We start from the raw sequence: 15160 nt of genomic DNA on the forward strand, positions 1-15160 counted from the left end.
GCCGAGGTTTCCGCCTGTCAGTCTAGCGGGAAACTCCTAATAGGTCTGGTGGGGTGGTCGCCACTATGGCGGCGGCCACCCTGTTGGGAGTTTGAGGATGGGCTTTCCCATCTGCAAAACTAGACCGCCAGACTCGCGGATGGCAGTCTGACTGCATTTCAACCCTGGCGGTTGGGTTGTGTTGGGGCCTCCAGATCCACCAAGATCAGGGATCCCCGCGGTCTGGTAGTAAGTGGCGGTCCTAGTCAACCAGGGCAACATTGCCCTGGGGATTACGACCTTGTTCTCCGCCAGCCATTTCATGGAGGTAGCACCGCATTGAAAAAACTGGTGGAGAATGGGTGCCTGTGAACCCCAGGAGGACCATGCACTGCCCATGGACTTAACATGGGTAGTGCAGAAGACCTGATGGCCAGCACCCTTGCAAGGTTCACTGTTTGCTTAGCAGACAGTGAAAATTGCAAGGGGGCTGGTGCACCCTGCATCCTACAGCATTGCTTCCGGCTCGATTACGAGTTGGAGACAATGCTGTAGGCTGTTTCCCACTAGGCCAGCGGGCAGAAACTCAGGTTTCCACCCGCTGACCTAGCAGGAAACTCGTAATGGGCCCGGCGGGAAGGTAGCCAGTATGGCGGCAATCTTCCCGTCGGAGGTTTACACAGTCCGCCGAACTCATAATCAGAGGCAAATTCTCTAAAGTGAAATTGTATATTTCTGCAAGCAGAGAGCAAGAAAAAACATGGCCTGACAGATAGACAGTCAAGAACGAGTTGAAAAACATTGAAAAAGGTAAAGAAATATAAAATAAATAATGCAAAAGGTTTTACCATTTCCCGATGTTCAGGCAAGAGCTGTTCAGGGAGCGTGTCCATATATGAATCTTTTAATGGCTTCCACCCGAGTTGGTGAGGCTCCATATAAATCATGCCACACCTGGAAAGAAGACAAAACCATAACACCTAAAGATGGACTTCTGAAAATAAACCATGTGCACAAGGCAGACCAATCTCTGTGGCAGAGGGGCCTGCGATGGGAAACATTCCAAACTATTATAAAAACATGAATGGAATCAAGAAGTCTATGTTGTTGCAGCTGGTCAGTTTTATTTTCTAGCAAGGTACCCTGAAATCTGTGGCATCGATCCTGTAATTGTTCCTGACTTTATTAAAACTTACTGACTAGTGACATATTGAGGTTTTGTGGGGCCCCGGGAAACAAATACTTTGGGGCCCCTTGTTTGGAACAGCAATGAATTTATTACCTCCTTTTAGCTCATTTAAGGTTTTGTGATGCCAAACAATATTGAATTATATGTTAAACCGTCAGAAAAGGGGGCACGAAAAACAGAGGCAAGGTACAGCTGCAAGGTAAAGCTGTCTGGTGTCCATCAGCCAAACAGAATCAAAACAAAGTTTGAACAAGCATTGATAAAGCCATTCATGTTTGAGTTTGCAACCAGATCCTTTCACTTGCAACAACATCATTATATGTGTAAAGCAGTGTCTAATCAGCTTGCTACTCCCGCAGTAGGAAAACATGTGAAAGGTGACTTGTTAGATTTCAAGTGGACTGCTGCACAATACTTAAATAAAGCAGATACAAATAGTACTTGAAAGTGTAGCTTTAACTGCTGAATATATGTAAAGACAAATATCAAAGCCCTGCTCTAAGGATTTTCTGATTCCAAATAGCTTTTTCCTATTTTCTCTTCTCCCACCTTACTCCTAATCTCTTTCTATGTGTGCACTTTTCTGGCTAGACAGTTAATGTGACCCAACAGAGATCTGGAATGGGGCAGGATATAGGATTTTAATAGAGACATAAGGAGAACAGTATAGCTAGAGAAGTGAAGTAGAGAGACAAGGATAAAGATGGAGATGACGTAGAAATGTATGTTGGGTAGTGAGAGAAGTAAATTAAATAGAGAAACGTGGTAGTGAGAAGGAAAAATAAAGAGAGGTAAAAAGGGGATGATATAGGCAGAAAAAAGGGATAGAAAAATATGTATGTTTTAGAATAGGGCAAAGAGAGACAGAAATAGGGAGAAGGAAATGTAGTGAGGGGAAGAGAAGTACAGTAATCCAAGGGGGGATAGAGAGACCAGTAATATAGAAAAAGAGGGGAATTATAGAGAGGTAAGTACAGCGAGTGGTAGGCATAGACAGGAAGGGTCCAATTCTCAAAGCACCTCCCCACTTGTGGCAGAGGCTCCGCAGTCATGGCAGGACCTCTGCACTGCAGTTATCCATTGTGGAAGTCCCACCACGAGTGCAGACCCACCTGAGGAAAAATAAAGAAGTGCAAGCCACACAGAGACCAATATGAGAAGATGCATATAAGAATGGGTCAAGTAAAGAAAGTAGTGGGGAAGAAAGTAGGGAAGAAAGAGAAATGTGGCACAGAGAGAAATAGAAAGTTGAGAGACATAAGGGAAATTGAGAAAGGAAGGTGAGGTTTATACGGATGTAGAGAGTTGTGAAAAGTAGCGATAGTGAGGTAGAGAGATGCTGTAGAAAGAGATTGAGAGAGGTAGTTGGGGTGGAGGGGGTGACTTGAAATTAAGAAGAAGGTCCAGAGATAGATATTTGTTTGAGAAAAATAGATAGAGTTAGAGACAGAGAGGTAGACATAAAGGAGCACATTATTTAGAGAGGTGAAGGAAAGGGATCAAAGGTAGAAGAAGAGAAAGGGTAGGTGGAGAGGTGGGGGAGTGCACTTATGGTGAGGTAAATTGAGAAGTTAGGGCATGAAAGAGATAGTGGTGAGATAGAATGAGGTGAGCTATTTGCGGGAGATGTGAGGAAGAGAGTAAAATGAGAGAGCGGTGAAGGGGAGTGGTGAGGTAGAGAATGGGCTCAGAGAGAGACAGAGAGGTAAGGCAATAGAGACATGGAGAGAAGTAATTTAAAAGTAGAGATGAGATTGTGCAAAAAGTGAAGTAGACGGAGGAAAGATACAGAGACGTCAGATGAGAAAAGAGAAGTGAGGGATAGAGAGAGGGATGGGGTAGAGAGAACTGAGGTAGAAAGATAGGGTGACCAATATAGGTACTTACATGAAGGATGATATAGAGATGTGCGAGGCCATGAGAGAGAGGTAGAGAAAAAAGGGAAGTCAATTGAGATATATTTTGAGTTCATCAAGAAAGAAGTGAGGAGAGGTAGGAAAAGTTGAGGTAGAGAGATCTGAGATGGAGAGGATGAAGGTACATGGATAGCCGGAGAGCGAGGTTAAGAGATAGGGTTAAGGCAGAAGATGTGAGGTGAAAACGAGTACAGAAAAATGACACCTAAAATATTATTTATCAATTTAATTACCACCAACTGCCTGAGAGTTCAAATGTTAAGGCTGGGCAAGCCTGGCAGGCACATTGAGGGGCAGGTTTTCTATTTTTAGGGCAACGCATTGCAGCAACCAAAGTTGCTGTGCTGCGTTGAGCAAGGGAGAGAAATCAGTGCAAAGACATATTTAATATGAATTGCCTACTGCTGCTCACAATCCCTGCAGTGGTGCACAAACAGGTTTCCTAATACCACACACAACTTTTGCATGTGTTGGTGCTTCCACCCAAGCTGGTGAGGCTCCATATAAATCAGGCCACACCTGGAAAGAAGAAAAACCATAACACCTAAAGATGGACTTCTGAAAATAAACCATGTGCACAAGGCAGACCAATCTCTGTGGATAGAGGCCTGAGATGGGAAACATTCTAAACTATTTTAAAAACTTGAATGGAATCAAGAAGTCTATGTTGTTGCAGCTGGTCAGCTGTATTTTGTACTGGAAGAATACCTTTCCAGTACAAAATCTTATGCCTAAGGAAATTCTTAACCATTCACACATTGTACGTGTGCTGTACATTGCAGTACCCATGCAACATGTGGAAAGTTCGGAGAGATTAACATTAACACATTTCTCTATGTTAGCGCCTAGTGCCAGATTAAATTCCTGTGGAGGCCCCTAGACAGCCAGAATTTCGGGGCCCCCTCGAAAATTATCTCCTAATACGTTTTTAATTTTATCAACCAACAATTTTAATAAAATAAATAGAATCTTTAATGTAAAGTTTTTGTTTCTTTGAGTTGATTATTTTTTTTTCTTTCTTTTGGAAACAATTTAAAAAAGCTTGATTGTAATTTTCTTTTAAGATCAAATCAACATTATTTTGATCTGTTGTTGGGGGACCCCTAAAAGGAGTGGGGCCCATAGGCCGGTGCCTACTTTGCCTATTTGGTAATCCAGCACTGTTAGCGCCTACTTCAAGGAAATGTTATTTTTGATGCAAAGCCCGGTTTGGTTATCCTAGTAGATGAGACTTGGCATCAAAAACTAGCGGTGTTTGTGCTAATTCCTCAAATTACACCGAATTAACGCTCCACTTTTTTTTAATCAAAGAAGTTTATTGGGATTTGTATTTTTTTTACAGAGTAAGGCATCAAAACTTCCTCACTGTTTCCCCGTTCGATAACAGTATAGTATGCACATAAAGAAAAACACAGGACAAAGAATGTACAGAAATGCTTAAGCCAGGACAAAGGGTGCTGCAGAGTTAGCATACTTATCATACATAAACCGGGTGGCACATCAGGGTCTAGCTGCACAATGTGCCTCCCCTCAGTTTCTTCCATTAAATTTGATGCTGTGCCATGTATCCCCCCCAATCCTCCCAGATTTTAGAGTATCTGTGTGGGTTGCCACAGGCTTCATAAACTTGTATCCTTAACATTAGACAATAGTCAAGTCCTTTTGCCCAAGATTCAGGTGATGGCAGCCTCTCACAATGCCATGCCTTGGTGATGCCTCACGATGCAGAGGGTCGATTTAAATCTCTTTGCATCTATGGCAGAAGCTATGTGAAGCAGAGCGAGCCTAGTGTCAGGCTCCAACCTCTAACTCATCACCTTCCCTGGCATAACCATCAATTTGCCAGAAGGGCTGCAGTGTGGGGCATAGCCATATTGTGTAGATAAAGTCTCCAGGGCCATCACTATACCACAGACAGGTGGGTAATGGGCATTGCTGAAGCTACATAGTTTTAATTGTACAATGTAGACCTGATGAAGAAACTTGAATTGTATAATTTTGAATTGACTTGCTATAGTTGCCTCACAGGGATCCATTCTGGCTTCTTGCAATTTCTCATTGGTGATGTCACCAACATCACAATACCAAGGACCTTTGAGTGTGTCAGGAGTATGGATAATTAAGGAGCAGTGTAGGGGAGATATTTTTCTTCCATCCTTTGTCTCCAATTAGAAGTTTAGCCTCCAGTGGGTTAAAGTGATGTAGATCTTTCAGAGGTGTGTGCTGTGCATGCCTCAATGGAAGATATTTTTAAAACTTTTGTCTGTTCATCTTGTAAGTATCTTGGAGATCAGTGAATCTGCACATGTGTACCCCTGAAGTAATATCACCCTGTTTGAAGATTTGTATGGAGGCCCATTCCTGAAAAACCCAATGTCCTCTTAACGCAAAGTGGCGCCAAGTAGCGCAAGGCACCTTTGCAGCACAAACTAACGTTTGCACTGAAAAGTATATGCCCTTGCAAGACCTTTGGTTACTTTTCATCGCTTTGGCCGGGCAAATGCTTAGTATGTCTGGCTCTAAGTTTCTGCAAAGCACACAGACTTGTCAAATTAGAAAATGAAGCTGATTGTTATGAGAATTGTTATATCAGGAATTTTGACTGTCCCACTCACTTTACTATGGGGGCATTTGAAAGATGGCGGCCCTGGACAATTGCCCACTTTGCCCATGTCTTAAACCAGGGGTCTCCAACCTTTTTTGTAGTAAAAGCTACTTATGTTGATAAAAGTAATCTAGAGCTATGAATATTATTAAAATTGTAATACTGACCACCTCAGACAAGTTTACATGTTTATTTTAAATATAAACCTTTCAGTTTTTGTAGGCTGGGCAACACACAAGAGAGCTACTTGTGGGTAGCTCGTCTCTGTTACTGATATCAGCATTGTTCACAAAATCAATGGCAGCGCTATGGGGCAGCCATGGGGCTGCAGACATGGGAAATCATGTCAGCTTCAGGGAAGGACAACCTTTTCATGATCTGCTTGTCTACCATCGAAGGGCCAAATTGCTGTGCCCTCATCAAGGACAGCTGTGGATCTTTAGTGCTAAGCCCTGTTTATAGAGAGGTTACATATCGTCTTGGGGGGGGGGGGGGTTATTGATGTCTCAACTGGGCCTAAGGTGCACAACATTGTAGAAAGAGCGGAGTGGAAGAGGGTGTTCGCGGTATAAGGGAAGAACCAAAAAAGGAGTGAGATTTAAATGTAATATCCACAGCTTGTATAGTGAAGGAATAGCAGAGCAGCTGAAAAACCCACCAACGAAGAGTAGAAACCGACAACAGAGTCTATTTACTCTGATCTATAATTTTGAGCCCATCTAAATTTTAGAGTGAAAGGAAGACAATTACGGCAAGAACAGTTTGGTGTGAAATTTAATGGGGAACCCATTTTGATTTTGAAGACTTTAGTCATTTCAGATAATGTTGCTGCTACAATTCATCATTAAAATGAACAATAGCAACTAGTCATTGTCTCTAGGTGGGGTGAATTACAATTTAAATTACAATTTTAGAATAATTAGCAACTGCACCATTTCTATTACCTGCTGACTGTGGCAGGGGATGCCTGCTCCAAATCTGCTGGTTCAAAGATCAAACTCATTTTTGAGCTCATTTGAATTATTTCACCGCTCATCAGACAAAGCTGCAAGAAAACATCAAGCAAAAATCATCATGCAACATCAGTGATAACTGCTGATATGAAACATTGTTAGCTATTTCTATGGCAGTAAATATTAAATAAATACATAAGTAAATAAATAAACATGCACACATTAAATTGTTGAATTGCTCTGAAAGGCGAAATAACAGTTTAATAGATACACTCAACCCAGTCATTAATGTGGATTGAGGCTTTAATGCCATTGGCAGCTTACTTTCCAACTCTGTGCATGTGGATGAAGAGTTTAATTTTAATTTCCACACATTTAAAGATAGCCTGGCCCCCGATCTGTCATCCATGTCACCATGAATATCCTAAGCATACTCTCTTTTGTCTTCAGTCTGAATAATGGTTACCTGTGCAATCCCAAGATTACTATCTGGTGTCATATGCATTAGTGTTCAAGCAGAATACAGTCATAAGTAATCTCTAACCCAGTGGTTCCCAGCCTTTTGACTCCTGAAGACCCTCACTGAATCATTACTGGAAGCCGGGGACCCCCAAGCAATTTTTATGATTTACATTTCAAACATTAAATTAGTAATTCACAAAAAATACACAAACAAGTACACACTCAACAAATAATCAAATTAGTAAAGACATAATTATTTTATATTGAAAAAATATGCAAAAATTGAAAAATGGTAATGGGAAGGTTGGCGCTGCTTCTCAGCGACTAACTTTTCAATGTTTGGTTTTATGTAGGAAAGTTGAATCCTCAGATCAGATTCTACATTTTCCAAGCAATTTCTGTTTTTACTTTTTAGGTACATAAGATCTGAGAAAACTTTTTGATATAAATATGTGGTGGGGAAAGGAAGTGAAACCAGGAGGGCCTCTCATCTCTGCCTAGCCTCTCTGTCACATGTAATTCATTGTTTTTATAGCACCTCTCCTACCAGCGTAGGGTGTCTGAGCACTTTACAGGGACTACAAGGTGTAGGATTCACCTCATCCACACTGGTAGGCATTTTCTAAGAGTGCTTGGTATGGAGAAGCACAAACACTGGATTCAGAACATTAACAGTGGTTAGCATTGACTTTAATAATAATAATGTATTTCTATGCAAGCAAACCTTTTTTAGCAGCATTAGGAAAATGAAAGACTGGGAAAAAAAACAACTTTCTAATTTGTGCCTTGTAGTTTGCATGCAGCTCTTTGACGGCAGTTTAGAGCTCACTTTGCTAGATTACGATTGTAACTTATGAACTCCACACTAACAAAAGAATCCCTGTGAAAAAAAAAGGAGTACCCACTGTGCTATGTACATTAAATACAGTTTTTTGCATAATACACGTTCTTTGCAGCAGGCATATTTACCATCTTGGTTACCTCTGAGTCAAAAAAGCCACTAGACAAAACTCCCAGCTCTCTCCAGTAGGTACATTAATCACTAGAGTTATCTTCACGCTTTTATTTTTGTCCGAAAGCTGATGGATGTAGAAGGAATGTTGCAGTGCTTTTAAAACTGCGAACAAAGTAAGTAATAAATATAAAACACACATGTTTGTCAGAGGTCCCAGTTGGAGAAGTGTCTTTCTTCCAGCCCAGGCCAGCGGACCCCCTGGAAATGTGTCACAGACCCATGGGGGTCGACGGACCATAGGCTGGGAACCGCTGTCAGAGGGCAAAGGGGAGGGTGGAGAAGTAAGACAGAAGACGGTTGCTCCTATACTTTGAGGGATTGGGCAGCAAGTAAAGGAGATAGTCCGCCCAAAGAGTGGCATTAGGCTGAGACCATGGATGGATTTGGGTGCCTCTATAAAGAGTTTAAAGAGCATCCTGCTCTAAATTGTGAACTCTCCTTCTCGGTGTGTGTAAGAGAAGATGAGGTGGCTCTGAGAAAGTTGAATACAGTACAGGTGACACACCTAAGTGCTTTTTCAAGGCACTGGAATGAACAGTGAGGGCCACACACAAGGAGAATGTAACTTTATTTCAGCCTCCTGAAGAATATTGCATTTATCCGCTTCTTTCTACAGTGGAAGGTGAGGTTGTGGCATATCTTTAGCATGTGGAGCAGCTGCTAGTCGGAAGAGGTGGGATGTGAGAGATTAGTCCCTTTATGCAGTTGAACTGAACCATAAATGTTGAGCTGAACCGTAAATGTGTTGATATGAATCATAAATGTGCTGATTAGATGAGATGAAAGGCATAGTCAAAGCACAAAAGAAAGTAGATTATATTGGGAGCAAAGTTGTCTGATGGTAGCCGGTAGAGGTGACAGTTGAATTGATAACAGTATTGAGTCCCTTCTTGATGTTCAACTGAACCCTACGCTTGGGACCTGCCAAAGAAGAGAGAATGGGGTCAGGAGGAAAGAGGTGGAAGAATGAATGTTCTTGTGAAGAGGGCGATAAAAATGTATGATTTCTCCCATGGCAGGGTTGAGCATTACAGGCAATGTGGTCTATGGCTGAAAATCAGTCAGTCAGTCACATGGCTGTGACAATGTAGAGCGTGAATGCAAAGAGAATATAATTTAGGTGTTATCAGCACACAATTAATAAGGAAATTATTCAGCTAAGAGAGATTGTTTATAGACAGAAGAGGAGGAGGCCAAGGACATAGCCTTGGGGGATGCACATCGACAGAAAACCGCATGTGGGTTTTGTAAAGTACAAGGACACATAGACTAGTCTACAAGAAAGATGTAGAACTAAAAGGGTGCAATACTGGTAACGCCCAAGCCAGGCATATGAGCCACTAGTATGTCATAATCAAGAGTAGAACATGCACTGAACAGGTTGAAAAGGATGCAAACGTATATCAGTAAATTGAATTTAGTAAGCCTGACTGAAGGGAATTTCATAAGTTATTGTGGGGAGTTACTGGATGACTCAGAGACCACTCTGTCAGGGTCTTGGAAGAAAGGATAAAGGAGAGAATGCATAATTCAAAATGCTATAGAGTTAGAAATGATGGTAGAGGCAGTCCTAAATAAGGAATGGCAGATACAAATGTATAATAATGTGTTAATTTGGTGTGATAAAATGCATAATGTAAGTAGGCAGATGGTTTAGATGATATTAGGAGCAAAGAGGTTTGAGGGTTGTTTCTGCCATTGAGAAAAGGTCAGTCCATCACATAAACAATGTGTGACTATTCTATGTACTGCTGCTGTGCACACTTAACAGATAAGGCATTGCTCTCTGATTAGCTAATTATATATTTACCTTTTTGTTGTCATCCAGGACAGTGTTCATGTTCTCTATCCAGACTGCATCCACAGGTCCATCAAATATAATCCACTTTCTATCATCGGACGTTGATGAAGCTTGGTCTCGGAATGTGGTTGCAAGGACACCATCTGTCCACTCATGACTCACTGGGTCAAAACATCCATACAGTTGTCCCATGGTAATGGCTTTGGGATTTATAACTCTGTACTCAACAGCAAATTCATCCATTGACTTGGCTGGAAATCCAGAAAATGCACTGATGTTAAGAAACCTCTAGGGACATTTATCAGGCAACAACCCATTTTTAAAACATTGTGTTGGCCTTTTCTTTCGCTTTCATACATTAGGTTCTCTCAAATGTGTACTTCCATTTTCAGTTTACATGCATCAACTATACTAGCATGAAATATTCTTCCTATTTATGCACACATTCATTCACACATTACTTGCAAATGAGCATTATAATAAAAGTTGAGATGCTTCTCATTCTACTAAGTCATGGGTTGTTTTTGTGTATATAACAAAACCATATATTAAAATTTGTACATACCTTAACTTTGTTTGAAATCACTTGTTAGTAGGAATAACTTCAATGTTGTGAATTACAGAACATAATTCAATAATATGACAACATTATCATAAACTATTTGTTTTCCTGTTTGTTCAATAATAATGTGAATTTATTCAAAATGTAATGCACCTTAACTTCCATTTAACGTTTTTTTATAGTATGAGGATTTTAAGAGAATATTTACAAACATATCATTAGAAAGGCAGACCTAAATGTTAGGGAGTAATTCTGAAGGTGTGAGGGAATGAGTGAAGGTATATTCAACAGATGGGCTAGCATAACTTGGAATGAAAAGTGGAGGATTTCTAAAATAAAAGTTAACTCAAACACGTTTGAGAGAGAGTGTGAATAAATATGAAAACCAAGCATAAGAATCATCTTTTGAGTCAGAAATAAGTAGTGAACAACCTAATGGAAGCAGGGGCAGCAGAGATATATGAGGTGAAATAGTCGGAGGCAGCTGCATTTTCAAACAGACTAAAGGGGAGGGAGCTTGCTGAATGGAAATAGTCCAGGTGAGAGAACAGAAGCTTGAAAATAAGTGCTTTGGAAGTGCAGATAAGTGGTTACATTCTATGAAGGCTGAAGCATTAGAAGCAATATCAGTGGGTGATCAGGACAATAAGTAAAAGTAAAGATGGTGGAAGAAAATGTAACAAGTTTACAAAACAAAGGCTAAGCAGATAGAAGGAATGGATGTCTGCAGTGGTTAATTTGTAAACAAATGAGTGTCAGTTCCTAAAACTCTGCAGAAGCCCACGGTCAGTGCTACTAAATGTCACTGCGCAAATTAACAAAGCTGTGCAGTCTTCAATCCACCCTCATGACTCTTTAATCCACTATTAGACATATGCTGCCCCTTTGTCTCAGTCTTGCAGATTCCTGCTTCCATCTTTTGAGATGGTTTTCCAGTCTATCTTATCCTGCTTCTTTCCCCTTGCATGTTTTCTCCCTTTAGCTCTCAGGAAATGTTTGATGTAGAAAAGCAAGTGCTGGTCCTCAAAAATGAATGTCAGTAGCCCCCTGACATGAGTAAGATTGGGTAAAGAGATTAGGAGCAGGTAAAAAAGGTAAAAAAATGGTTTGAGTTTTGAAGAAGTTGAGCATAAGAGTGTTTGGGATTACAAATCAAAATAAAAGGGGATACAGAAGACATGCATGCTTGGATTGCGTAAAAGAATTAAAGAAAAGAAAGGCCTTAAAAGTCATAGATCTTAGAATCTGAAAAGACAAACACCTGATGAGATTAAAAGGGGAGAAAGGGGTTGATATACATAAAGAAAAGTAATAAGTATTGAGACTTTGTAGATATCATACAAAATGTGAAATTATAACTTAGTGAGGTGGTTTGGTAGGAGGCCTTGCATTTACTCTCATATCAATCTCAGATGATATGGAAATGACTTCAGATAGAAACACATTGGCAGCAACACTATTGTGGTTCCATCCATCGACTTTGACACAGTACACAGCAAGACCCCACTACAAGGTTTGGAAGAACTTAGTATCCGAGGAGCCCCCAAGATTAGAGCTCCTCCAATGTATATCCCAGCTGTAGCACCATTGCCACCAATTCTTTCAGCTCCTTAAAGCCTGACACCAGAGTATTTACCTCAGTACTCTATAAACACAACACCACTCTTCTTTTTCTATCTCACCTGCTAGCAAATTTAGTTCTTCAACCCAACTTGCTACACCTACATCGAAGACTTGCAATTCATCCTACAAATGAAAAACCCAAAGAACCTAGTCATATAAGGAGCCTTTAATTGGGTAGGAGCAGCACCGCTATTTATACTGCTTAGAAATGACAGTTGTGCAGCTTGAAGCACTGAAATAAAAAGCAGCTGTTATTAATTTTGTTATTTTTATTATCATTTGACTGCAGCCTACAAGTAACGGAACAATGGATGCTGAGTAAACACTGTCAACTTAATTATTATATTTATATATTTGAGATCCTAGCATGCATAGAATGGAAAAACTACCAATCTATAATCATCTGGTCCCAACAATTCAACCCACCACAGTGACATCACCTAAAGTAAGAAATCTCAGAGTGATCATACATTCCAGTGTTTGCCTACAACCAACACAAAAGAAGAGCTTTTTACACCAGGCACTTCTTTGATGGCACGTCACTCAGTTGGTTCCCCTCAGAAAAAAAAGTGCACTACCCTCCTTCTATAGTGTCATCTAGACTACTCAAATGACATCAACCTGCTCTGAAAACTATCTAAATGTGTCAGCATGACAGATCCCACTCTTTTGCCCTTGTGAAGACATTAGTCCTGGCACTTCACTGGCAACGTTTGTGGCCAGATGACATGCCTTCCTGCCACTCTCTATCACCCGCACGACCATCCACAACAAGAGCTTCTTCTTCATTGAAGTAGATAACAAGTAAATCACAAGAAGAAGATGCGCTGTCTGTTTCTTGGTGCAGATGTTACAGGCACAAGCATTCTGACTAAACTTGGCCTAACCACATGTGATCTCAAGCGGACAAACAACTGCATTAAAAAAAAAAAAAAACTTAAGAGAAAGAACCACATCCACCCAATAAAAAAGGTGTCACAAAACCAACTGCGAAAGCCGTTGTAAATTGTAAAATATTTAATCTTCAAAAGAGAAACTCGAGGCTCACAAACAAGTGATAGCGCAGGTAACTGGAGATTTTAGTAATTGGGGTGCAGATGTATCAAAGTATTTTGCATTTGCAAATGGTACGAACTGCAAAATTCCACCATTTGCAAATGCAAAATAGCCTTTCCAAATGTATAGAAGGCATTGGCAAGTCCCATTTTAAGGAATCGCAATTTTTTGTGATTCCCTAAAATTGCAACTCCACATAGGGAATCACAATTTGTGAATCCCTAACTATGAAGTCGCAAATAGGGATTACCTATTTGTGATGTCATGAGCACATGTATGAAGCATTTCCTAAATGCGAAATGGGCATTTAGAAAATGCCATTACCATCAACTCCAAGTTGATGGTAACCATGTGCAATTTTTAAAAATGCATTAAAAATGAATTTTTAAAAGTGCCATGTAGCGCACACATGACCCTATGGCATGTGTGCACTTCACATGTGCACAATTAATTTTTGGGGTGCATCAAAGGGTCCAGATGTATCAAAGTATTTTGCATTCGCAAACAGTGCGAACCGCAAAATTCCACCATTTCAAATGCAAAATAGCCTTTCCGAATGTATAAAAGACATTGGCAGTCCCATTCTAGGGAATCACAATTTTTTGCGATTCCCTAAAATTGTGACTCCAAATAGGGGAGCACAACTTGCGATTCCTTAGATATGAAATCGCAACAAGAGATTACCTATTTGTGATGTCATAAGCACATGTATGAAGCATTTCCTAAATGCGAAACGGGCATTTAGAAAATGGTATTACCATCAACTCCAAGTTGATGGTAACCATGTGCAATTTTAAAAAATGCATTAAAAAAGCATTTTTAAAAGTGCCATGTAACCCCTAGGGCATGTTTGCACTTCATATGTGCACAATTAATTTTTAGGGGTGCATCAAAGGGGCCTTAGGCCCTCGGCTCCCTTGGTTTTGCATTTCCTAATTGATTCCCTAATAAGAAATATCAAATTAAGAATTACAAAAAACATTCACATCTATGTGCCTGAAGGTCCATAGGAACGAATGGAGTCGCATTGCTTAATAGCGATTCCCTAATAGCGTTTGCAACTCTGGGAATCAATATTAGGGAATCGCTATTTTGTTACATTCTATTTTGCATTTCGTAAATAGTGATTAGCTAAAATTCGCTATTTAGGAAATGCAAAATGGAACATTGAGACATCTGGCCCTTGGTATGTGACAAAAATGGAAAGTAAACTGACGCATCAAACCGGGAATTAAAAAAAAGAGGGAAAAGGCAAATCTAGATTTAATCTCAGCCACCAGTAGTTACACCTTCCAGTCCATCATTTTTTGGTCCACCATGCCATTCTAGACAGAGACCAGCCATGTGCAAATCAGACTTGGTGCTGCTCTGAGTCCCAGCTGCCCAGTCCATGTCCTACTAGACAGGAACACAAGGAACTCAGGCCAGTGTCAGCCTTTTGGACTTCACCAGTGAGGTACAGCTTAAGTGTGGTGGCACAGCGAGCGTGGGACCCACGTCTGGGTATATCCGTGGCTATTAGGATGTCTCATTTAGAAAATCCAAAAAGTGACAAGTGGAAGGCTTGAATTAACTGCGGCCCTGGTAGTTAGTTACATCAGGAACAGTCCAGCCAGAACTATTAAACTAGGTCCCCTGTAGATAGGAACACACATCACTCCAGACAGTTTTCGGTCTTGGTCGGCCTCCTCAGTGAGGTGCGCTGCAGTTAGTCTCAGTTTTCAGCCGCTCAACACCAGCACCTATGTTGTAACAGTGGCACATATTTATGACAGATCAGCACATGGTGGTGATGTCAGTCTATTTTTAAAAGATGCACATCAGCAAAGTGTTTAACAATTAGGTTATCAGGTGATGGATCTGTACCTGGCTACAGAGAAGGTCGCTCTTTAAGATATGGGAACGCTGGATGAAACTCTATGCCCTGAAACCGGCAGATGATGAGTCTGAGACATTGCATACGGAGGCCTAATGTTTATGTCATTTGTACTCCTATATT

The 15160-nt window shown here is 40.6% G+C and overlaps 1 protein-coding gene across 1 annotated transcript in view; it reads right to left on the reverse strand.

Moving 5' to 3' along the window:
- Positions 1-15160, reverse strand: part of DNAH3 (dynein axonemal heavy chain 3) — a 536699-nt gene that overhangs the window by 182451 nt on the left and 339088 nt on the right. Inside the window, exons 36-38 of the mRNA XM_069210285.1 lie at positions 9930-10171; positions 6634-6734; positions 828-933 (exon numbers count right to left, since the gene is read on the reverse strand). Of these exons, the coding sequence (XP_069066386.1) occupies positions 828-933; positions 6634-6734; positions 9930-10171 (449 nt within the window). The remainder of the gene's footprint in view (positions 1-827; positions 934-6633; positions 6735-9929; positions 10172-15160) is intronic.

This window comes from Pleurodeles waltl, chromosome 10 (assembly GCF_031143425.1).
Source record: "Pleurodeles waltl isolate 20211129_DDA chromosome 10, aPleWal1.hap1.20221129, whole genome shotgun sequence".
NCBI lineage: Eukaryota > Metazoa > Chordata > Amphibia > Caudata > Salamandridae > Pleurodeles > Pleurodeles waltl.